Genomic DNA, 27,218 nt, shown 5'->3' on the forward strand with positions numbered 1-27,218 from the left:
ACTTACAGATGAGTGGTGTAGGTCTGCACCTGGGAACCGAATTTGGCCCACGGAAGTAGAGCATGCTTAACTTAACCACTGGCCCATTACTTTTTGATTAAATATTTCTGTTCTTTGCTATCTACCTTTTATCTCTATGAAGTTAGCATCCTAACTAAGAAGAAGTATAGTATCCCAGTTATGCGGAATTTGTTTTCCATCTACTTTTCTTACAATTATGAGAGGTGCTGGTCATAATCCGACGTTTGGCCTGCTCTCATCCTTCCCTTACTGGTGTTTTAATTGTATTAATGTCTTTAATTTTTAAAACATATTTTTATAGAAAACCTTTAAAAATAGAAATATGCTGAAAATATACAGATAGCTTAATGATATCTGTATAGTATTGTTTTATCAGACCACTTAAAATAACATTATCAAAATATCAGTGCATATGTTGTATATGATGAATATAAATAAACCTGTTTGTTTTCAAAGATGCACAAATAAAGAGGCTGTGTCCACATATGTGAAGACATATTTGGGGCTGGTTTAACTTTTAGGGCTATGTCACTGTGTATCGGTGTGTTATGTGATTGTCCTGGAAAAAAAAAAACCTAGTTTTACTGAGTGGTGTTTTTCCCCCAATAGAACTGAATAAATTGATGAATAATTTTAGTATGATGTAGAAGTTGTTGCAGATGTGTTACTAGGACTTGGGTTTAAACATTTCACCGATTATGAAGTCAGCTAAACTAAATCATCATCATCATCATCATCATCATCATCATCATCATCATCATCGTCATCATCATCGTCATCATCATCGTCCCACTAGAAGATGCGTAAAAAGCAGACTTTTCAGATTTTGGAAAGAGGTTAAAAGCAGTAGCATTGTTTTCTACTTGGTTGGAAGTAAGTGAAATTGTTGATATTTGCCTACTTTTGACCCCCTGAAATGGGAATGAAAGTTTCACATATATGAGTCAGTAAGATCTTTTAAAATATATTGACTCTAGAAATTTTTACCATTACTTGTTATCCAAACTTGGCAGGAATGCTTTTCTGCCTATTGACTCTCTGTCAATTTTTACTATGAAATTACATAATCTGAGCCTTTTTTTAGGAGTATCAATATCTAATTTTTTTCCTCTACAGTAATCTACTGAGTATGATATATATAAAATTACAAATCATAAAAGAATGCTTTGTCTAACTGATCGTTGTTTTAGGAAATAAAGAAAGTATAAAACCATGGCTCGTGTAAAAAGTTCTTGAACGTTTAGAAATTGGACAGATACGTGGATGGATGGATGGATGGAGGGATGGATGGATAGATGGTACATATGGATGCATGAGAAAGGTGAGATAGATACCCACACACAGGAAGGGAGGTAGGAGAGAGAGAGAGAGAGAGAAAAGGAGAGAGAGAGAATGAATGTAAGAGTGAGAACACTCTCTTAAATTTTGGCAGAGCATGTAGAAACTAATATGAATATTTCTGTAAGTCAGAGTTCAAAGTTGAAAGGAAAGGCATAGTAATGAAATTACTTGATAATACTTAAGAATCTGTCTCTACAAATATAAAAAATAACATGTAATACATAAAAATTCTGTCAATGAAGAGTGTATTTTTTCTTCATGATGTGTAATAGCTAATTTTCAGTGTTGCACTTTTCCCATAGACTTGACCTAGTTGGCTAAGCTGATTGGTAGCGTTAGTGTGATATGACTGTGTCAGAATTATTTCCATCCAGAACCTTGACTGAGGTCTTTGAGCCACGATCCTCTTCCATAGGCCTTTGTGATGGGAAAAATCCATTGTCAGAAACTCACCAGCTCTGACTTCTGTATTGGAAAATACGTAGTATATTGTTCAATATTGGGGGATATGGGAATATATTGCTAATGGTGAATGCATTCCCTGACGACACCAAAAGCAAATTTAGGAGTTCAAAAACCTAATCAAGTTTTATTCTATAAGCTTTCTTGGGTCTAACAATTTTAGAGATGTCCAAAAATATTCCATCCTTCTTTAACCTGACAATGTCTGTCTTTATCCTCATTTGTTTTTCCCTGTCTTCTCTTCACACCTCTAATCATATCAGCTTATTGTTCTCATTGGGTTGGAGTTGGATGAAAAACATGTTAGGATACAACTAGTATCATATATGCTTTTAATTTTCTAATGTGATTTTGAATTTTAAAAACTATTCTAATGAAACAGGTTTGAATGTATCTTAGATGATGATTTTGAATTTTAAAAACTCTTCTAATGAAACAGGTTTGAATGTATCTTAGATGACCAGATAAAATGAGACCACCTTATATAAACTGGAAAAATATCTTGGCGAAAGTTTTGAAGAGGAAGAAATGAAAAAAGATAAAATATGATAATAGAGGAAAGAAGGAGAAAGTGTTAAACTTTAGTAAATATAGACACATTAAAAATAGAACATTAGAGGGGCTGGCCTGGTGGCGTAGTGGTTAAGTTCTTGCACTCTGCTTCTAGTGACCCGGGGTTCACAGGTTGGGATCCTGGGTGTGGACCTATGCACCACTTATCATGCTATGCTGTGGCAGGCATCCCATATAAAGTAGAGGAAGATGGGCACAGATGTTACCCCAGCGCCAATATTCCTCAGCAAAAAAGAGAAAGATTGGCAACAGGTGTTAGCTCAGGGCTAATCTTCCTCACACACACACACACACACACGCACACCCACACTAGGAATTAGATGAACAGAGGCACAGAACTCTACTGTAGGCAGAGAGTGCTTTAAAAGAAGCACTTAGGAAAGATAGATTCTTTGTGACTCACACACACCATTATTTTCAGTGAATACTTAGACACTGTACCTAATCCCTTTGCTTTTTGATATTTGTTTATTTAAACCTACTTAATTACTCTTGAAATTGTCTCCTGATTTCATTTAAAATCTGCTCTGATGTTTCAGTATGACGTGTCGGGCTTTATCTAGAACCAAGTGTATGTGTGTTTCACGAAAAGATAATCAACTCTTTTTTTTTCTGCTCTGAGCTAACATCTGTTGCCAGTCTTCCTCTTTTTGTATGTGAGCCACCGCCACAGCATGGCCACTGACAGACAAGTGGTGTAGGTCCGTGCCGAGGAACCGAACCTGGGCCACCAAAGCAAAGCACACCAAACTTAACCACGAGGCCACCAGGTCTGGCCCAATCAACTCTTAAAGTAGTATTATTAAGATAATATGAATAATTGTGTTTTTCTTTATCTCATGAATCAGTAATAATCCTTAATTTTTGACTATATATATTCACCTTCAGGATTCACATAGAGATATACCAGCCCTTCCCAAACTGTTTTGTATAACTCAGATAACCCACAACTCGGATGTTTCACATGTTATTAATAAATATTCCAAAAACAGTACCCTTGGTTAAATTGGTTTGCAAAACATTGCATAGGCTATATCTCCCTCTGAGAGTTTTATAGAGGCTGTTTGCATATTAAACGCTCTGAGAGGCCCTTCAGTAAAATAATAATTCTGATGATGCTGTTAAGCCAAATCTGTTTTCTAAACAATTTGAGAAATGCCAAAATATAGACAATGAATTACTTGGCTGAAATTATTAATGGATAATGTTACACTGTTTTATCAATTAAGGTACAGCCTAATACCACAAAAAGATCCCCTTACCTCCTTTTACTCCCAAGTAATCTTTTTATTTGATAAAGATTTATATGGTCCTGTCCTAAAAGTTATAATTACAGCCCAGAAACCAGGTTATTAACAAGCTCTTCCCCACCACTCTGCCATATAAATGAAATATGTCTTTATTTTTATTCCCTTTCTTTCCCTTTTGCCTCTTTCCTTAATCTTATAAATCCACTCCAACAAAAACTCCCCCAACCCATCACTCTTTGGGAAAAAGTTTTACTAAATGCCAGTCTACTTTGGCCTACTTTCTAGCTTCACCCTTAAGCTCTGCCCTACTAACATATCCCTCCTTTGACATCCTAGCTTTCTGAATTTGGGGGGACGCTCCTCTTTCTATCCTGTGTTCAGTCCAAATCTACTCTCAGTTTTCTCTCATTTGAAAGAAAATACAAATGTATGCCAAATGTAAATAACTTTCTTTTTCTGAGACATGTTGACATTATAATATGGAGCCACCCTTGCATCTGGTCTTGCGTCGTGTAATTTTGGCTCTCCACAACATGTAGGTGCTTTCAATTCAATTCAATTTCCAGGGGTCTATATGGAGACCTCTGGTAGACCAGGAAGGATTCCATAGCTCTCTGGGTCTGCTGGTCTACTTGATCCTACACAATGAGCTTTCAAGGAGGACTGATAAAGAGGATACTTTTTATTGCTACTGTCTTTAATTTGAGAAACTTCACTAGTACCGAATAACAATTTCTTTGTATTAATTCACATGGAAGTGTGCCTTTTCTTTGATGTGTAAATATGACTTCGATGGCCTTGCATAAAATGTCTTTCAGGTTTGTCATCCTCTGCCAGATTTGGTTTCCAACCACCCGCAATCTTGGTTTAACCACCACTTTTTCACATTCCTCTAATCCCCCTGGACCATTCTGCATTCAACACTCTGTCTCCATAGCACCCGTGGATGATACTCTCTATGTGTTTGGTTGGTCTCAAAGATAGCTACCTCAACAGTAAGCCAGTGCCTGTCTTTGCCCACAGGGGTGCGTCTTGACAGAGTACGTGGAGGTCGGCAGAAGTACAAGCGCAGAATAGATGCGGAGAACAGCCCATACCTGAACCCTCAGCTGGTTCAGCCAGCCAAAAAGCCATGTAAGTACAGCAGATATATCTGGCTTTCCAGCACACGAAATCCTCCCAGTTGGCTCTATGTATATCAGTTTTGGCATGCCCATCCCTACTGACTCCAAGAAGACTTATCTTTAATGGGGGGACATGGCTATTTTCCCAGGGATTGCCTTTGAGGAGCAAAGCAACTCAGCTAATTATCTTTTTTTTTTCTATGATTTCCTCCGTCCTACCTTTTTTCGCCTAGTCATTCTGTGGAAGCATGAACATATTAAGGCACAGCTTATATAGTATGAATTTTACATTTACTGGTTATCTTTATTTTCAGAGGTACATAAAATGGATCATACTGCTATCATTAGTTCATTGGAGCTGTTAGTTTCAGATTTCACAAGAAAGTGATTTTTGTAGTTTTCACTAACTAAATGAGTTTGACTGCTCAACCTCCCAATGAAAATACATTAGGAGCCTCATTAATTTGGAGCGATAGAAGGTTAACACACTAGCCAGCAATAGATTAAAACAAGAATGGGCCCTACTAATAACAAGCATAGGTTGGTGGTTCCATCTCAGATGCCCTTATGGGCATTACGAATTGTTTTTAAAGAGCCCGTGGTTTTATAATGCCAGGTTGCAATTTGAAAGGATGATGGGTACATTGCTAAAATGCAAGCCCCATTCTCTTGGTCATTAACTAAAAAGAGCTGGAGTATAGATTGAGGCAATAACTGTATCCCATTTTCTGAAAAATCAGTTCATAGCTGTAGTGCAACAGAGCTAGCATTTTAGGATGTTGACGCATAGAGTTCATATTAGGCGCTAGAATTACTTTGGTGGAAACACTTCTCACAGTTAGCTGTCTTTGTCTCAGAAGACACAACCAGCTCTCATCAGAGGAAGTCGCATCTATAGCAGTTCTAGAAAAGATGCGGGTAGTTTTTGATCGGCTTTCAAGGGACGAGAAAAAGTGTCCTCTCCTAATTCAGATTCTCCAGGAGGGGTCACTGCTGTGCATCATACATGTGAGCATATGGGCATCTGTTAAATCAATAAAACAGACCCTGAACTGTAAACGAAAGGACATTTTCGCTATGTCAAAGGAAAAACAACCAGTTTTACATAAAATTAAAGCTTAAGTGAACATATGGCATAGTTTCCTTTTGCCTTTCCAAAAAACATTATGTTGATTATGCCTTCAATTGTCCAATCTGGCATCTTCTCAGCCTGCATAAGCTGTTTGGCTTCTGTGGATACAATCTAGGACTGCATTAAGCAGATTTTGCACATTATAATAAAAAACTTTCTGATAATACAATAAAATGCAATAAACACTAATGCTTAATTTCATTAGAGGTTTAGCTTGCCTGGATTCAATAATATACAGACTGCCCATTTCTCATTTGTTTTATACAAACATTGACTGAAACCGTTGAGAATTTCCTCTACTGAGAGAGAGATGAGCACCAGCCCGTTTGTAAGTCCACATGAATGAGGAACGTCTGTGGTTTTCTGCATGAACCTGAGAAATTGGGAAGTGGCTTGTCGAGTACCTTTAAGAAGATTACAGCAATTTCAGTGAGCCCCATTTGTCTGAGCTAAAGAGGGCCCCTAATAAATCATTACTCACTATCTCAAGGCCTCTGTGTTAATTTCGCTTAGTCCATCCAATTAGTGTGTTTTTGTAACAAACATTTATAAAACTTAATTTTCAGATCCTGTCAGATAAGTGTCAAGAGACTGAACACGGGCTTTGCTGAGAAAGTGGCTGGGGGAGATTTCTGGGCCCTGACTGATTGTTTGTGTATTACGAAAGCCCAAGAATGAAAAGTGGGTTCTATTGATTCTAATTAGGGAAACATTAAATAAGATTTACCTAGATACAGTGCTGCCGGCAATTCCATTTTCTGAGTGACGGGAATTTCTAAGCTTCAACCAAATTTCTCTGACCCTCCAGTCAAGTATCCATTGACTTGGGTAACAGGTAACATTTTCCTTGTACTAAAAGAACTAGAATCAAGATTTCCTTCGGTTACATTTTTGTGCCCTTTATTGTTGCATTTTCTTCTAATCCTGAGAATCTAGTGGTTGCTGACAGGTGTTGTTGCATTGTCAGAGCAATGAAAGTTGAAACTTTTCCAAGCGTAACTAAAAATACGGGGTGTTGTTTCTATAGCATATACAGGAAATAAATGTCATTCTTTGCAAATCCTGCAAATCAAAAAAAGAATCTCTATTTAACTTTAAATGTTTTTCTAGAAAGTATGATATTTGGGAATATTTCCTCCCAAATCTGCATTTTAATTGGATGATAATTGAATATTACTGCCAATATGAATGGTTATCTGTTGATTATTTGCAATAAATAGAATTTATGTGGCAGCCATAATAATGAAATTTTAAAATATGTCAGCAAAATCGCTAATTATGGTATGGATAAGCCTGCTTGTTATTTCATTAAAGGAGACTAAAAGAATGCTATATTTTCAGTTCTAAGTAAATGAAATCTTGCCAATTTGGCTTAAAAAGTGAAAAACTTACTGTGAAAGGAAAATGATCCAGTAAATGCAGAGAAAACTTTTCCTTTGCTCACAAAAATCCCATTTAATGCCCTAATTTTCTAGAGTAATAGTACATAGAACATTGAAATGTTTGGGTTTATTCCTACCCGTTTGCATCTCCTCACTTAGAAGAAAGTATAAAATCTAAATCTCCACGTAGAAATGGAAAATAGGGCCAACAAGAAAAATCATTCTGTTAGCAAGGCTTTACAACCCTTCCATAAACTCTCACATGCCCCTGAGCCATAAAACACATTTGATGTGATGCTTTCCATTTGCCTCTAGTGTTTATTTCATGAAGGATTTTAAAAACATATATCACAAATTTCAGACAGATAAATCTGAACCAGAGAAACTAAAGACAACAGATGAAAAGAGAGGATTAAAGAATTAGACACTCTGAAGACAAAATACTGTAACGTTTAAGTAGGAGTATTTTTCTGCAAGCTGATATTGGCTATATTGGGAAGATTGGCTGGGTGTGTGGGGAGGGGGAGAAAGGAAAGAAATCCCTATTTAATGCATCCCACAGAGATAGAGTTATATAGTCAGTAATTCACCCAGGCAGAAGGGCTCTGACCTTTGCCCTTCTTTAAAGGAATTAAGACAATTAATGACTTTCATGACCATTATGACTGTAGGCATTAGTAGTTCTTTGCCTCCCACATTATATTCTATATTTCAATGGTTTGCTGTGGATTTTTATTTTAAAGCTGTTGTATACTGTTTAATCTGTTTCCCCAAATCCTGCTTAAGAATCAAAGAGCAAACCCAGAAAGCATCTAACTTCTCTTATCTATTTGCTATAAAAAATTTCATTATCTATTTGCTATAAAAAATTTGAAAGAAGAAGAAGAAAGGAATACATTCCATTACAAATTCAGCAGCTTTGTTCTTGCTGTGCGTTTTCCTGGACATTGTTTAATATACATATATTGAACCGTAAACAGAATATTTGGGGTTTATTGTTGGCGATTTGAATCATGAAAAACGCAACACACTTTAGGGTTTGTAAAAGAGGGATGATGCTACTAGTGATTTTGCAGTGCTCTGGTCTGATCCTGCAGATAACAAGATTGTGTCACATTTGTTGGTGGCTGAACCGGAGAAGATCTATGCCATGCCCGACCCTACCGTCCCCGACAGTGACATCAAAGCCCTCACTACACTGTGTGACTTGGCCGACCGAGAGCTGGTGGTTATCATTGGATGGGCGAAGCATATTCCAGGTACATTTTCTGAAAAGAAAAAAAAAAAAATGAAAAAGAAAAGATTGCAATTAATTCCCTAGGTTGTAGATGTAGATGTAGGCAAATTCAAAATTTTCTCATTAAGATTTTTTTTAACCTTTACATTTGTTTTTATCTCACTTAATTTAGACCTTTCCTAATCCTAATAGAGTCATAAACCTTTTTATGTCTGTACCGTCTTGAACTCTTGTCCATTATTTTTTCATATATGAAGGTACTATTGCCAACATAAGATAAAGAGAATAGAACTTTTAAAAACATTACTTTTAAATATTTAAAATTCTGAGCTTTCTCCTAAGGAAATACTTCTAGTTTTTCTTTTCACTTTAAAAAATCTTTTTGTCAGCAGTAATCTAATGTACCTTTTCTCCTTTTAAGAGTCACTCATTTTGTTGTTCCTGGTGGCTATTTATACTGAATTGCTGTTCATAGTCACAAGCTTTGCTTTGGTTTACAGTTAGATATTTACCACGAATTTACACATAAGTTATGAAAATAAATGTTAAATTAACATCATAAGTTTTCTCCTTTGCTTACTTAAAAGTAGTATTTTTAAATCTCCTATCACTTTATTTTTTCTTGACCCATCCTGTAGCATCAGTAAACACACACCCAATCACAAGTTTTGAGAATTTTAATAGTCCACTTGAATTATTTTTTGTGTGTTTGTTTGAACTTTGATCTTCAAATAGTTTGTAAACAAGTTTTGGAGGGATGAGCAGTGTTTTTCTGGTACAGTTAACTTATTTCTGTCTCCTTAAACTAGTTTGTCTTTATGCTTTGAATGCTACAGTAATTTCTTTAATCAAATTGATGGAAGTCCCTTTCCCAGCCCACACTGAAACCAATTTATTGGTCATGATACGCCAGCCATGTTGCTAACAGTCGTAACGAACTGTCAGGCGATATCGCAGTGAAGCTAATTTGAAGTCATTAGGTGTGCAGCGTGCAGGCGACAATTTGTTACAGTGGTTAGGAACACAGCTGACATTTCTGAATGGCTTGGTTCGGCGCAGTTCTAGATGAGGCCAAGCAAATTGTAAACTAATTTAAACATCACTCTGTATTATACCAGCTACTTTGTCTTACACTGTTTGCTAATAAAGCACCCTAAATTAAGTCAAAACTCGTTAAATAGGTGAGCTTGAGTGTGTTCTGTAGAAGATACCTACACAAGGGCTACTGCATGTAATAGAAGGGTGAGAATTTGATCAGATGGATAGTTGATGTTGCATTTCGATTGTAATCACACCTAGATGACTTTTAGAAGAAGCAAAAAAGACACAATAGGATATGCTAAAAGGTGTTAAGACCTTTGGGAATTGTGGCAGTGGGAACAGCCAGAATTTGCTTAAAGGATATATGGAAACTTATTTGGAAGGAAAGTGTTATGAAGGGTTTTAGAGCAGAAAGAAACAAAGCTAACATTTGTTGAAGTGTCCAGAGACTTTTTTTTTAGATCATCAATATATATTATACCATTTATATTTATATATTTTATCATTATATATATATACACACACGTGTACATATACATTATATATACATACGTGTACACACACATATACATATATGTACTCACATATTTGAAATATTGTTATTCTAACCCAGGGTTTCTCAGCCTTGACACTATTGGTATTTGGAACCAAATTACCTTTTCTTGTGGGGGGCCATACTGTTCATAGTAGGATGTTTAGCAGCATTCTTGGCTTCAACCCACTAGCACTCGAGTTGTGACAAACAAAGATGTCTTCAGACATTGCCAGATGTCCCCTGGGGAGCAAAATTGTGCCCCCTCCTCCCCAATTGAGAACCATTGTTCTAACCCAGGAATCAGGTATTATTATCTTTAATTCTAAGATAGGGAGATTTGAGGTAGAGAGAGATAAAAATGCTAGCTCAAGTTCACAAATGCCTTCCAGTGCCTTCAAAGCATATATTTAGCATTGCTTCCTGGCGTAGAATCGGGATATTTTAATGTCCCAGTTGATTGCGCTTGAAAGAACTATTTCAAAATAATGATGATGATAGTGTTATTGTTATTAATAACAACAGCATGAAAAGCTATGTCACTATGATTGCAAACCACACATTATTTCAGAGAACTCTGCCCAAGTTCTCCCTGAATACAGGGATTTGTTAAAACCATATTTTGATATTGTACGGATATTCCATAATAAGGACCAATAAAAGTCAACAGCTCCTTCCCATGTTCTCTGGTAAGGAAAAGTGAATGATAAATTTGTGGGTCCAGTTGTGCATCTGAGTAGAAATGTCAGCTTACAAAGGAACTTGTCACAGTAAAGGGGCTCTAGTGACTTTTGTGAAGACAGTAACTTTAAATAACTATGAGTAACAGCATTTCCAGTGGTGGAAACAATTACTATACGATTATGTGTTCAGTCTTAAGCTGAGGCTTAGAATTGGTGGGCACTGACGTTATTTTCTCCCCATAGCAAATGCCACAGGAGGTCACTGTGGGGTGATGATTCACAACTCCGGTTTTTGTGATACCCTGAGGGTGTTTTGAATGATTGCAAGGAGTATCTTGGCTTTTCAGAAAGGGATTAGCAAAACCAGAATAAACTGAAATTCTTTCTAACTTTTGAACAATGAGTGGGCCATCCAGCATTTTGAGGTAGGAGAGGATGCTCTTATATCAGAGTGCTGGTACACCTGGGTTCAGGGAGGTTGGACACAGCAGCAATGTGGAGTTGGTTTAGGAGGGTAAAGACAAAAAGAATGTAAAGATAAAAGTCACATTTCTGCCTTGATAAAAGTAAAATCGTATTCTTGATAAGGGGACCCAGTCCTGATAACTGGGGTCAGAGCTGAAATAAAAGCCAAATCCGAACTGAAATTTTGGCTGTCTGAGTCTTAACTTCAAAACTTTTTGTTTTTGTAACACTTATGTTAAAATTAAAGTGAAATCTTTTTTTAAATATACTAAAATTCCAGGCTTGGCTCTCTTTATGCTGTTCTCAGTTTGTGTCATAACACACACAGACACACACACACAGACACACACACTTTTTTAAAATTAAATTTAACATCTAAGATAAGATCAGTAGCCTTTCTGCTCTGCTGGGAATGTACTTTTGTATCCTTGCTTTTGCTACATAAAAAAGTAAAGAATTCAACAAAAGAAAATATTGAAGAAAAATACATATGGAGTGGGTTTTTTTTTAATCAGTAAATAGAATTAGTTGACTTACTTAAATAAATCATATAAATGGAAAAGCGTGTTGTTATGAAACATGACCAGACTTTATCTATAGAAGAGAAAAGATCACAAGGTCTTTAGAAAATGCTTGACTTTAGTTGGAGGAGCATGAGGGCACAAGAACAGATGATGGTGCCCTAATAGCCCTTTTTAAGAATGACAGGGCCCCGCCATTAGCATCCTTTTATATCCTTGGAAATTGCTCATGCCTCGCTTTTCTGGTTCCTATCTGCCTGACTCTTTTTTATTTCTCTTTCAATTTCGTCTGCGCTCGGATAAGCGCATGCTAACACAATATGATTGAGCTGTAAAATGGAACGCTGTCGCCTCTAATCTCTTTTATGTAGATATGGAGGTACTGCACACTGCACTTCATTCTCTCCCCATTGTTGGCCTTTTTTAGAATGGGCTGCCAAGTAATGGAGGCTCCGTCAAATATTAGAGCTAGGTTTCACAGGGTGTGATAAGACGATTATCAGCCCAGCCGTCAGATCTATTATTGTTCTTCGCAGTTGATTAAAATATTATTATGTACTGTAACTTCGTTAGCAAAATGCAGAAGATGCTTAGTTAGAGGATGCTTTAAAAAGCATACCCCACATTAGCTGACCTATATAAGTGGCTTAAATATATTTATGGATCTCGCCAGACAGTTTACTTTAAAAGAACAGAAAGGTATTTGAACAATTAAGGGGATGAATGCATTTTAGAAAACTTTTTCCTTTATTAAATATGGCAACTTTTCAGGTAGGCTTGCTTATTTTTAACATGAGAAATTAAACAATTACTAAAAAGGAGGACTCTGCTGAAGTTTGGGGCCTCTTAGTCACATTTTTAAAATCATGTCTACTGTAATAACATCAAGCAGGAAAAAAACAATTTTCCTACACACAAGTGAAAGCAGAAAATATTAAGCTCTAAAAGAAAACCACACTAGGAAGATAATGTGATAAAACAGTCTTTATGTAAGTTATTCACCAGAAATCTAAAGTATAAAAACCAATATTTTCCATTTACACTGGCAGATTTTTTGCAAAAGCATTTAGTTAGAATAATGTATCAAAAATTGCTGATTGAGTTGGCTTTTTATATTTTTCTTAACAGAAGTATAGACTTTTCTAGAAATGACAGAAATCTCTAAAGTACATAGATTAACTATTTCTAAATTAGGATATAAATTTTGTGGGAGAATACCCAAGAATATTTTGAACATTTATTGCTGATGATACTGTTTAAAGATATATTTATTGTTTGAATTTATTTTATGTAGAGATCAATTTTTAAGATTATAGCATCACCCAACCAAAGTTGTAGAGGTTTTTCCTTTTTTAAATGCACATTACTTATCTTAAACACCATTAAGTGATTACGATGTGTGCAAAAGCACAAAAAAAAGTGGTGAGAATAATTAGTGTAAGATTATATTTCTATTTTGTAACACAAAGTGTGTTTCCATGTGTATATGTGTGTGATTATGGTTTGATATTCGGGAAACAGGGCATGGTTGACTGAGAGAGAGTTAAATCATATATAAACAGCACCTAATACTGTTTTGGATCTGCATCATTGGCACTTGAAAAATGTTTTATTGATTAGTTGATTAAAAATATGCATAGCACAAAACTGTTAATGGGCTGTGAGGCTCTACCCTCTGCCCCATCCCATAACTGAATCTACATATAGTTGCAATTTCTACTTTGCTATGAATGACTTAAAGCGATTATAGCTTCTTTTCTCAGGATTAATTTTTCTTTTGTGTGTGTAACATAATGATTTCAGTAGTAAGAAGTAGTTGAGTCTTTTAGTTAAGTGGAGAAAATGTAAATTTAAGGCCCAAAGCCCTGGCACTTAATAATACTATTTAAATTATAAGTATATTCAATTACCAAATATTTGGAGGTTATATTTAATGTACCTCGTGGCTATATACCTGTGTACCTGTAGTTGTGGTTTATAAGGGTGGAATGATTCTGAAAGTAAAATAAGAAAACCTGAGTTGCAGTTGAGTAATTTTTTGTGAGTTACTCAATTGCTCTAGCCATTAGTTATATCAATCAAATGAGGAAAAACATATACATGCAAGTTATACACATATGTCTAATTAATTTGCAAATTATAAAGCGTGACCTAAACATAAAATATTCAGCATTCATTTTAGTTTCTAAGAACCTGCACATATATTTGCCATTTTATTGCGATTAAAACCAAGTGATCCAAAAAGTTAGTATTCATAAAAGCTATTTCAAAAAATATTCAGAATAAATATGGCTTGTAATAGAAAAGGGTGAGGGGAGGCTTATGTAAGCAGGAGGATCCTTGTATGGATATTGTCATCATTCTGTGCTAGGTGGGCAAGATCATTAGCATCTAAATAATTGAGTCCTTCCTCTTTGGCCAAACCTAAAATAACTGAATGTCTATATCAGTCTCTGAAGTCACGACTGTGATATGGAAATATGGGATATGTTGTGAAAAAAAAAATAATCTGAAATACCTCCTAAGGACTTCTTCATTTTCCACAGCTACCCTTGCTAAAAATGGGAAAGTATAGATCAACATACAAGTTGCAAAGTTTCCTAGACTGAGACCTGATTTTAAGAGACAACCCAAATATTGTCAAAGATGCTCGCAGAGACCTATCCTCACCACTCAGTGCCATTGTTTGTGACCTACTGCAGCGTTCTGTCACCATGCTGAATTACCTGTGCTCATGTGACCTCTCTTCCAGCATTACTTCTGCTTGATTACTAGATGTCCCAAAAATATATTTGCCATCCATACATGGCCATGCCATTGTACACCTCTGACCAAAGAGGAATCCTGATTTCATAGCAATCAGGAATACAATTTAAGTATTTGAGTGTCTGCTATGTACCTAACACTACATTTGATACTATGGCAAATATGAAAGATATATATGACATATCTCTACCCTGAATCATGTATCTATGTCTCCATAAATATACATGCATATGTGTGTGCATATATATGTGATAATCTCCTTTTTCATGGAATTAAGCTTTAAAGACAAAAATAACTAACATCTACATAGTTCTTTATTGTTTACGAAGCACTTTCACAAATCTTATTGGATGTCCACAACAATTCTGTAGGTGTTCTGTAGGTAGTTTTATTCTTATTATCCATATTTTATAGATGAGCCAACTCGCGAGTCAGGAAGTTTGACTCATACTATTAGTGATTTTACTCGGATACATAGATTATTTAACTTAAATGACTTTTTACCAGTAGCTTCATTATGTCTTTCTTCCCACTCCTCAAATGACAAAAAAAATTTGTCATTTGTTCCACATTACCTGCTTCTCATAACAAGTCTAGGCAAATGTAATATATTTGCCCTATTAAATTTTATCTATACATTTACAAAATGAAAGATCAAAGGAAAAAAGGATGAGTCAAAAAGGAAATGTATGACACATCTTCAAATTAGTAAAAATCAAGGTATTTGATTGGTAGTGTACCCTAGACATCCCTGATCGCAAATTTTAGTGAAACAAGGAATCACTGTTTAGCTGCTACTCATCTGAATAGTTGGAAAAGTCCTTAAATGATTGGTGGCTAAAATTGGATGCTCCCCCTCCCCAACTCTGCTCAGATTCACTGCACATTGAATTTGATTGAGAGTTATAGGTAAAATAGAGCAGAAGTGAGTTGCATGACTTCCAACCATGGCAAATATCAAAACTAGCAGCTTTACCACTTAACATTGAATCAGTTTCTTCCTCTCTACTTCTCTCCTTCTTTTCCTTCCTCCCCTCCTTCCTTCCTTGCGTAAGCATTTCGTGAGCTCTGTGTCAGGCACTGTGCGTGAAGAATACACACATGCATACAGCACGGGTTCTGCTTTTAAGACCCTCACAGTGTAGTGGGCGATTCAGAAGGATGAACTGACGACTATAACCCAGTGATGAGGGCCGGGATAGTGCTCTCACACAGAGTCGCGTGGAAGGAGCAGGATGGGGAGAAGGTGTGGCGCGAGGCTGGAGACAAGGGCAAAGGCCCCATCATGAAAAATCTTGAATTTCACGCTAAGGAAATAACACTTTATACTGAAGGCAATGAGGTGCCGTTAAGATTTTTAACTGAGCGACGTGATTGGAACTGCCTTTTGAAAAGATCAAAGTCAGAGCTTTTGAGACAACTTACGTAAAGATTATCCAGCACTTTTGAAAATAACGTTACACTCCTGACTGATGAAGATTTCTATAAGTACTATGTCCTAATATATGGTAACATTTTCAGGCAAGTTCTTGGTAATTGCTAAGCTCTTTAGAATGATAAGGGAACAGGATGAGTCCAGTCATTCAGTTTACTATATGTCATGATCTTTCAGAAGCCTGAAATAGCCTGAAATCTACTTGAGGATGATCAAAACGTTGACATCCTAGAGAGCTGGCCCAACTCCTATCTTTCTGTTCTGGAACTCTGTTAATGAAGCTGTTACTTCTGACTTTTAGGTTCTCCTCAAGGCTACTTGATGAGTTAAAGAGAGAAAGAGTTTTGTGTCTTGTGAAAAAATTGTTCTATGAAAGCTGATGAAATTTGGATAATCCATATATGCTGAAATGCTTAATTAAAGTATCTTTTTCCACTTCTAAAAGGAGAATTTGAGGGAAAAGAGCAGGACAGGATGCCCGCATGTTTTGTTTCTCCATTCGCTCCTTTTTGACCCTCTCTCCAGCCCTAATCCCACCTCCCTTCTGTGGGCTGCTTGCCCTTTTTCCCCTGTGTCCCCCTTTATCTGCCTCAGCCAATCTCCAAATGAATGCGTGTCTATCCTGGCCTTGGCTTTGACACTCTGGATATATTGATTAATAGTTGCCCTAAGCTCCTTTTAGCAAATCAAATTTTCACTTTTAGCAAGGATTTCGCCTCTGATTTATTCAGCAAAGTGAAATGCACTAAATTGACTTTGACATTCAGGGAAAATAGCTGAAAAACAAAGAACAGAGGAAAGAGATATAAATTGTGTGGCAGCTGGAGACTTCCAGCATCAGAGAGACAGTTTTGTATAGAATACAGCGTCATTTAAAAGCACTTCTTAATCACACAGAGAGGGAACTTCTTCAGAAAAAATTTAACCGCTGAGTTTTCTTTCTGAAAGAGCAAGTAGGTATTACTCAGCTGAACTCAGAATTTCTGGTACCATACGTTATATTTTGTAGATAAAAATAGCTGTGTAACCAGGATTGCACAGATCAAAATTAGTTTGTGAAAGCTAGAAAGTAATGTAATTATGTTGGAAAAGAAACCTTGAAGTCATCCCACACAAAATAGAGTGGTTAACTTGAAAGTATTAGTGCGTTGTAGTAGTGTGTGTCTTGTGAAGAAAGGAGCTTTTTCATCACCATAAGGAGAATTTGAAATAATTTTGAATCACACACTTCGGTGTAGAGAGGCCTGTGGCTTTGCTCCTCTGTATGCCTTATTCCCAAGAATGTCAGCCTTGACTGTGTTCTTTTATGGAACTAAGTCAGCCTACTTCCTTGTTAAACCAAGCTTCAGTGAGTAAGTAACTATCAGGTTCAAGATACAAAGTGTGGTTTGATGTGTAAAAAGACATAGCGCTGGTGTGGATGAAGCAGAGAGGAAAGGGTGTTGAACTGAACTCACAATGGGTGCTTGGGGAGGAACTAAAGGTGTAAGGAATATCAGGGACTATTTTTTGATATTGCTATCTAATTGACTGTTGCATCACCTCTGTTGAGGGATTATCAGAGTAGCAAAAGGAGAGGGGGAAGATGAAATCTACAGCTGGAATTTGCTGTTCATTTACCTTCTTCCTGTTCAGTATGAATTTTCCTTCTTAACCAAAATCGGGGTCCACATAGTCAAGGCCCCGGCCTCCCTTGAACTACATATTTTATTATTCTCTTTCCTTTAATTTTCAACAAATCTACATCCAAAGCGACCCAAGCTATCCATATCAGTGGCATTTTACAAGTCAGATAATTTCTCAACACTATACCACATGTACCCATAGGCATATGGTTTCCCTCAAATTAAGCTGCCTCTTCCCCATCAGGCCACTTTTCAACCCTCATAAATGATTCTTAATTGGAAGAATCCAATTAGAAGAACCGATTTAACCTGCCCAAATCATTTTAATTGACCATACTTTCTAAAAAGTTTATGCTTTATGATAAACAGACATAACACCTCCACTTGTTTATAAATACCTTGATATTTCTCTTAAGTAGAGAAATTTTCTTTTTATCCCAGAAAAGAAAAAACTATGATTTTTTTTGTCTGAAGCAATCAACAACTTTTATTTTTTATTTATTTTTGTCAGGTTATATTTTTTCCTCTGGCAGGAGGCAGGAATGATGTACAAAGTATACAAATGCCAAGAAAAGGGAATATTTAGCTTTTGTCTTATACTTGGATCTCTTATGGTGCCATTCAATATTATTATTATATGAATTAAAAAGTCTTAGGGGGCTGGCCCTGTGGCCGAGTGGTTAAAGTTCTGTGCGCTCTGCTTCAGTGGCCCGGGTTTGCAGGTTTGGATCCCGGGCGCGGACCTACTGCACTCATCAGCCATGCTGTGGCAGTGACCCACATACAAAACAGAGGAAGACTGGCACAGATGTTAGCTCAGGGCGAATCTTCCTGACCAGAAAAAAAAAAAAAAAAAAAGGCCTAGTGCATTGTAATTTAGTTCAAGAGAAAAATATACAGGATAAATACCACTCCTTGGTAATTCTGAGAGCTCTGTTCAATTCAACATATTAGTCCTCAAATTTTACCAGTCTCCATTAATCACATACGTTTGCTTCCAATAAGGAAATTATATTTCCAGTGCCAGAGTGGGCATTAAGGCCTAAGTGCACATTGTTAATATTATAAAATCAAGAAGGAGAAAGGACTGATGTCTTCAACTGAGTTTAGATTAAGCAAATGAATAACTGGATGTCCAGGTCAGCAGCACAGCCTGTCCAGTTTCAGAGTCATCGGAGCCCAATTAAATACCGTAACTCCAGGGGTGTCTCTGAAGAGCAGCTCCCTCCTCTCCCTGTGAAGGAGGCTTCACACCTGCTTAACCTACATTAGGAAAGGATTAATTACCTGAAGTGCGGGGCCCTTCAGCCAGTCAGCACGTTTGTGGCAGGGCACATGGTGGCCTGGACTGAGGTGGGAGGGAGGGAGAAGGGGCAGCTGGGGGTTCGTGGGAAATCTAACTCCTCCTGACGCGGTCAGCACTTTAGGAAAAAGAAAGTCCAGCCGTACTTATTCTTGTGCTTTTCTGCGTCATGGGAGAGCCCAGTGGCAGAGTGTTTTCAACACAGATTTGTACACATAATGTAATCTATGCAGAAATAGAAGTATAATGATGTACACCTGAAATTTTTACAATGTTATAAACCAATGTTACCGCAATAAACAAAAAATTAAAAAAAAATAAAAATAAAAATAAATAAATTTAGCAGCATAAAAGAGGGCTATTCAAAAAAAAAGAGGAATACACTCGAGAAGGTTGTTTCAACCGTGCATGTTCCTCAGGTTACCTTTTTGTGGAAAAACATAGAATAATTATTTAAGGCATTTCAGATTTATTTCTGTGAATTGCTGTTATTCTGAACTAAAGTGATTTGTGATAGATTTTCCCAAAGTTTCTAAAAAATGCTTGCTTAGAAACATGCTTAGAAGAAGCTTTGTGACACCCTTTTTAAATAAATGGAATAATGTCAAAGAGAGATCTCTTCCCCCCCAAAAAAATCAGTTCTGGGATGATAGAGCCAGAAAGGACTTTAGAGATCATTTGCTAGAACTTTGCTTTTTTTTTTTTTTTTATTTTTGGTGAGGGAGATTGGCCATGAGCTAACATCCGTTGCCAATCCTCTTTTTGCTGAGGAAGATTGTCCTTGAGGTAACATCTGTGCTCTTCTTCCTCTATTTTATATATGGGAGGCCACCACAGCATGGCTTGATGAGCGGTGCATAAGTCCATGCCCAGGATCCGAACCTGCAAACCGAGGGCCGTCGAAGCGGAGCTCGTAACTTTAACCACTATGCCACCAGGCCAGCCCCTTAGAATTTTGCATTTTAAGAGGAGGTACTCTATTGTAGTGGGCAGTGTACCATTTTTGGAGTTGGTTCAAATTCCGATATTGCTACATGCTGTGAACTCAGTTTATTTATGTATAAGATGGGGATAATAATGTCTGCTTTATAGCTTGCCAGGACAGTTCAGTGAGCAAAAGTACATGAAGTGCCCAATCCCATCTTTGATGTGTAATTGTAAGTGTTAAATAAATGTTAAATGCCTTTACTTGCAAATTCACTTGTGGATAAAGACACTTAAGACCAGGAAAGTTGAATGAATTACCCGGAGTCACAAGCTGGTCAGCAACAGAGTTGAGACTAAAACTCAGGTCTTTTAACTACCAGTTGGGCACTATTGATATTTATCATTGTCACTTCCAGTTTTTCAGGCAAGAATATACATATATATGCACAGTATTAAATCTTAGCAAGTTATCATCTTAACTTTCTCTCTATTCTATATTATACTACACTATATTGCATTATATACAAACATATATATATTTATATAGACAATATATTGCTTTTTTTTTTTTTTGGTGAGGAAGATTAGCCCTGAGTTAACATCTGTTGCCAATCCTCCTCTTTTTGCTGAGGAAGATTGGCCCTAGGCTAACATCTGTGTCCATCTCCCTTTATTTTTTTATACGTGGGATGCCTGCCATAGCGTGGCTTGATAAGCGGTGTGTAGGTCCATCCCTGGGATCTGAACCCGCGAACCCTGGGCCACCAAAGCGGAGTATGCAAACTCAACCACTACGCCACTAGGCTGGCCCTTGACAATATATTTCTTTATGATAGACTAGCAGCGAAAATGTTATAGAAAAATTATTGTAGTATATTTTAAAAATTGTATACCACTAATTATAAGCAATAAACCCATTTTTTCTTTTGTTAATCTTTGATATAGCTTGGGTATAATATCTGGGTATATCAGATCAAACCCCTTTATTTATCTATAGGTCTGGCTTAACATCCTTCTGTTTCATGCAGGGGGAGATAGTAGAGAGAAATCCCTGACTGAGGTGAGGTTAGGAAACATGGCCTACAGCCCAAAGTGGCCAAGAGTTTGCAGGATGGAGGATCTTGATGCGTAGCTACATGTCTAGATGACATAAGAATCAAATTACATGGATACATGAGGTGTGCCTTATTTATAAAGCAAAGAGACAGGAGACATATACTCGCTATATAAACACTGATACTATCTTTGAGAACAATGTCTCTGGCAGATCAGTATATAACGTTTGGTTAAAATTAGCTTGTGAATAATCCACAGAGTTTAATTAATGTAGTCAGTTATCCGACCCATTACACTCGGTGAGGGTTTTAGGTTTTAACATCTCTGTATTTGCCATGAAACTTTAATTCAAACTTCCAAGGCAATTTTATATAGTTAGAATAGAATTATTTATTATTTAATTTGAATCTGACCATACTATATTGTTATGGTTGAATAAATTTTATATGGGCTGAGAATGGGTGATGCAGTTATCTTCAAAACATAAACTAGGAGAGTATTTGAGATATCTGAATATGGTAAAAGTGCTGTAAATTCAGTTTGACATTTTCCTAAACACTTTGTAATATTCAATTCCCCAACAAAAATACCATGTATAATATATTTTTGTAGCAAGCTAATACCTATTCCTTTATGCACTGAACCAAAATGTATATATTGAGAGCCTACTATATATAGGCCTTACACCAAAGTTGCTGTTTTGGGGAGACTGTCTCTGTCATTACTTTATGATTATGAGGCATAGTTGATCTATCAAAATGCTTTTGAACTTTTATTTCAAGAATGTTGCTTTGCAGCTCATTCAGGATTACAGTTTTCATTTTCTGTCACACATACTCAAGAATCTAGCAGAAATGGGTTTTGCTTGTTTGTTTGTTCGTTTGTTTTTCTGAGGAAGATTCGCCCTGAGCTAACACCTGTGCCAGTGTTCCTCTATTTTGTATGTGGGTCACTGCCACAGCATGGCCACTGACAAGTGGTGTAGGTCCACATCCAGGAACCGAACCCAGGCCACTGAAGCAGAGCATGCCAAACTTTTAACAACTAGGACATGGGACCGGCCCCAAGAAATGTTTTAAAGTGATCTAAGTCAGATGTCAACCATGCTTCCTGGCCCAGTATTTCAGAGTCTACCACTCTACAACTCTCCATCCCTCTGTTCTGTATATCAGTAATATTTTGTGGACTAAATTGAGGGCCAGCAGCTGCCCGAGAGCATTTTTATGGTATTTTCCAACCATATATATGTGGTTGTTCTGAACCCATTTGGATTTTAAATGGTTAAACTACCTGGGAAATGGAGTGGCTTCATGAACAGAGGTCTACTTACTGCATTAGGGAGGATGGCAGTATTTTTACTTTAAGAAAAAGTTTTTCATTTGCGTTGACTTAATATGGGAATCTAGAGCTGATTAGAGCTGTAGCTTTTCTCAAGATTGTTAAGGTCCCGTTGCATCTCCTGCGTTAACTTTTGTTCTTGCCTGCAACAGTTCAGAGGTGTGGGCTCCATGTTGCATCCATACTTTGCTTGTTATCCTCTTATCAAGCTCTTAGCATCCCTTTGTTTATTTGAGGCGACAGGAAGACTGTGTAAAGGCTGCTTAGTCAGGGATATCAGCCTTGTTGGCAGGGGAGTGATTGCCAGTTGAAAAACAAGGCATTATTGCTCATTTTTTCCCTCTTATTAGTTTGATTACATTTGCAAATCAAATCAATCCATCAGACATGATCAGGCCTCGTCCGCATTTTAAGGAATAGTAATCTCCGTCTAATAAGATGCAAATGTGTCACATCGGTAAGTAACCAATAAATCATCGTCTTGTCTTTGGCAATCATTAAATATCAGAACCAACAGTCAATTTTTAGTATTTTCAATTTGCGATATGCCGCTGGAATATAAAGATAGATGGACGTAATTACACAAACCAAACACTATTTCAGTTCATTCCAGACAGCAAATTTAGTGGAAGGTATAACTGGCTTGTCATCACACTACATTATTCCTAGCGGTTCATGCAAAGTTCACAGACGAGCTTCAAATGGACATTGTTTTTTTTTTTTCAACTTCTATCAACGTCCCTACAATGGCAAGCAAACTTGGATGTAAGGACTTGAACTGACTTCCGTATGGCTTTGGCCGTCCGGTGCCAACATGACAGGAGACATATGCTCTCTCCCATCAGAAACTGCTGGCAGTACCAGCTCCAATCTTTGGTATTTTCTATTACGAAGAAGATGAACTCACAAATGTAAAAATAAAGAAAAACAAAAACAACCAAGAACTCTTCAGATGATTTATACCATCCTCATCTATTTTGACAGAATAGTTTCCCTCAGGCGGAAAATGTGCAGACAAACTTTTATTTTTCTAAGTTTCACAGTTTTAGAGCTTCTCTGCTTAGGCAATGTATTCTCTTCACCTAAGCCATTCTTTGTGAAAATGTGCATGTATGCAGTGATATGGCCAGGGAAGAAAGAGTGTGTTAATTTTTGGCACAATAGTGAAATGTTGACATATATAAAATTTTATAATTCAAAGGATAAGAAATGAAATTGTTTGGATGGAATATCTGATCTAGATGTCTTTTTCCCTAATTATGCTTGCTTGGCAACTCAATATCTTCCGATGAACTGTGGCAGTCGCCCGTTTATTTATTCATTCATTCATTTGCAGAAATTGTCTTCTCACCAATGGAGGATCCTCCCCAATCTCTCTTCGTTGACTGTATTTGATTATATCAATGCAATCAATATTCATACTTTTCCGTCCTTCCTCAATATTTTTCTCTTGTCTCTCCATTTCTCTTTTTCTGAGTTCTAATATAAAAAAACTTTTTGAAATCGTTGATCTGATGAAATTGAAAATTTGCGACATTTCTCTCTTTGATTTTGTTTTTCTCTTTAGCCTCATCTAGTTACTGACATCACTTTGATTCTTTCCCTTTCTTCTCTCAAAAGTTATTTACTTTCTCCAGTGTAAGCTACTAAATAGGATGTGAAGAACATATTTACATGACCTTGGTTCACCTGCTACTTATTTTGGTGACAGTCGTCATTGACTGATTTCAGTTTGTCTTAACAGATTTATCATATTCTTTATGGTTAAAACTTAGAGCTTAACATTTGGCAGTGCCAGTCTTTTGGCCTGCTAGAGAAAAGTAGTGAGAGAAGCAAAGTCTTTGGAATATTATTTAATAAAAATATCTTATTTAAAGTTGACAAAACTAAGTTTTTGACTGTGTTGCTTATTCATTTTAAATGTGTTGGCATCTGTATGATAATCGCTCTACTGGACAGTGGGATACCAAAGTAAACAGGGTAGATATGGTCACACCGTCATGTAACTTAGAGTCTGTTGAGGGATACAAACAACCAAAGAGGAAATTACAACACGGTGTTCTAAGTGGATTGATGGGGTAGCACAGCACACTAAGGGACTCCAACTTTGGGAAGCAGGGAAGGCTTCTTAAAGCCTTGAAAGCTTCTTGTGTAGGAATCCAGGGAAGATAAATGTATAGGGAGGTATCAAGATGGAGTTTTAGTTGAGCGTTAGCTTCCTTCTGTTAATGAAACCAATAGTGCAGGTTAAACAGGCTCATTTTCTGCCCCATTTGTGAGCAGGTCTGGAGAACATCATTCGTTGAAGAATGAAGAACATTCTTTCAAATTTTAAGAAATTATCATATAGAAGTTGGATTAGACTCTGATTGTAGACAGGCCAGGAAGTTTCAAAATTAGACAATGAAAAAATACACTAGCTTGAGGTCATGGTCAAGACACTTTGAATCAGCATAATAAACTTCTTAAATGTCTCACATGTGTACCTGTTGGATGCCCTCTCCATGCCATACATTTGGGCAGGCTAATGCACCGTCACTTTAGGAAAACAATTTTATCCTCTTCTGCACCTCTTCCTGCACCATATCCACTCGACTTTGTAGATTTCTAGCATTCTTTTCCTTTCTGCAAAACTGTTGTGAATTTTTTAAATACAGCTCCGTTCTTTCCAGGTGATGGTTTTGCCAGCCAGCCATGTAGCTCAAGGAACCCCATACATAGCAGCAATTGCCAGGAACCCCTATGAGTTACAGCTGATGAAAGCCACACAGCTCATGCCTTTGAAGCTTTGTACCAGAACCTTATGCTCTCTCTAACCGATTTACATACCACCATGGTATGTTTAATTTGCTTTTTCATCAAATCAATAATGGGTCTAATTGAAAAAATTGGCAGTGCTACGTGCAACCTAACTACTGATCTCAATGTTTGCCGGCGGAAGGGAATGTTGCATAGCTCTGTTCAGACACCTGTGTTATTGGTGTGCTCCTGCTACTAATGCGTACAAAAACAAACATTAATACAGGTGGAGCATCTGCACCAATTGATCACTATGCTATGAGAATTAATCACCTGGCTTTCAGCTTGAAGAATAAAATTTACATCTTTAATGTATGAAATGTATTACCACGCACGCTTGCACCACCGACTTAGGGTGATGTCAGCAGCCGAGCACGTGCAGCCCCATTCAGATGTGTTGCCCTGGACATGTGGACCTGGGTGTGTAAACTCAGGGCCAGGCTTTCAGCGCTTGATAGCATACTTAAAATTTAGATTTGAGACTTTTTTGTGAGTAGTGATTGGAAAATATTGGGCAAGTATGAGTCAACCTAAGAGACTAATGCTTTGAACTCTGTAAATTTGACTGCAAAAACTGTATGATGAAACTTCCGAGATGGAATTTTATTTTTTCATCCCAATCCAGAATGGATTTGGGCAACATCATCGTCGTCATAGAACTGCATACACTGAGCACTCACCAGATGCCAGGCCCAGTGCTAATTGTTTTTTATACATTATCTCCATTGTTCTTCCAAGCAACTCTGTAATTGAGGATTGCCTCTGACACAATTTTATTTTATTTATTTATTTTTTAAATTATTTTATTGAGGTCATATTGACTTATAACATTGTGTAAATTTCAGGTTCTGACAGTAGTTTATAATGGAGAAAATGGAAGCTTAAAGAAGTCAAACAACTTTCTGAGATCACAAAGTTAATAAGGTAGAGGATGAGATTTAAATTCATATTTTTTGGAACCAAACCCTGATTTTTATCTACTCTGCTAACCCAAATTTCTGATAAACTAGTTCATTTTTTTTTTTTTTTAAGTTCCAACCTGATTTTTTGTTTAGCGCAATGGGATCTCAGAAACTTCTGCTGACAATCATAGATTTCATTGGTGCATCCTAATAATTGCAAGACTGGCTACATAATTGGTGGAGTCCAAGGCAAAATGAAAATGCAGAACACCATTGTTAAAAAATTATTAAAAATTTCAAGATGACCACAGCAGAGTGTTAAACCAAGTGCAGCTCCCTACCCAGGGAGCTGGGTTTCACATCCATGAAACTGGCCTGCTGTTGCTGTGAGAGTTGGAAATTTTACATGGAGACAAGTTTAGCAAATAAAGGAGTCCTTCTTATTCAAGTCTGGGTATAGTTAGGTCCGGGAAAGTGCTACATAGACCAAGACAAGCTATTTTTGGTACCCTCATTCTCAACAACTAGTAATTCATTTAGAAAGGAAAAGATGTTTTCCATCGTTCCTAACCAGTGATTCCCACCCAGGGGCAATTTTGCCTCACAGGGAACATTTGGCAATGGCTACAGACATTTCAACTGTCACACTCAGGGAGGCAGCAGGGAAGGGGGAGCATCTAGTGGGTAGAGGCCAGGGTTGCTGCTACCTAGTCTACAATTCATGGGACAGCCCTCCACCCCTTGGTCCCCAAGAAAGAATTATTCAGCCTAAAATGTCAGTAGTGTTGGGGTTGAAAAGCCTGTCTTAAACCATCATACTTAGCAGGTTTTTGAGTTTAGTATTCCATTTTGCAGATCTTGTAAATGAATACATAAATAGATATGGTAGCTTCATGACCAGAGAGAAGGCCTCACTGCACCAGAAACCACCTTCATCAACAAGATCAGTAAATATTTTTCAGGCCGCCAAGGTGCATTTGCACCAGCCAAACTCTAAGTTTTATCTTTGGTATTTAAAAATAACACAGAAAGGTTAGTGAACTCTGAAAAGTGACCATGGCACATTTGAATTAAGAGCTTTCTTGGAAATTTTATAGGAGATATTTATTGTGTGGCTAATTACATACTCACATATAATGGTGAGTAAGGAGCCATTGTAACACATTGAGGAAGCAATATGCATTTTAACAAATATATAAATATGTCTTTATTCATCAAGCAGAAACATTTTCTTAGTTATCTGGATGTGATGTTTATAAAAATTTATAAACATTAAGTGAACATTAAGTGATCATTAAGTGAT

At 36.9% G+C, this 27,218-nt stretch overlaps 1 protein-coding gene across 2 annotated transcripts in view; it reads left to right on the forward strand.

The window, feature by feature from the left end:
- The window catches only part of ESRRG (estrogen related receptor gamma), a 222,775-nt gene that overhangs the window by 151,973 nt on the left and 43,584 nt on the right, over window positions 1-27,218 (forward strand). For both annotated transcript variants that reach the window (XM_058533697.1, XM_058533698.1), the window contains 2 exons: window positions 4,671-4,781; window positions 8,383-8,544. In XM_058533697.1, coding sequence (XP_058389680.1) covers window positions 4,671-4,781; window positions 8,383-8,544 — 273 coding nt within the window. The remainder of the gene's footprint in view (window positions 1-4,670; window positions 4,782-8,382; window positions 8,545-27,218) is intronic.

The sequence above is a fragment of the Diceros bicornis genome, chromosome 38 (assembly GCF_020826845.1).
Source record: "Diceros bicornis minor isolate mBicDic1 chromosome 38, mDicBic1.mat.cur, whole genome shotgun sequence".
Lineage (NCBI taxonomy): Eukaryota > Metazoa > Chordata > Mammalia > Perissodactyla > Rhinocerotidae > Diceros > Diceros bicornis.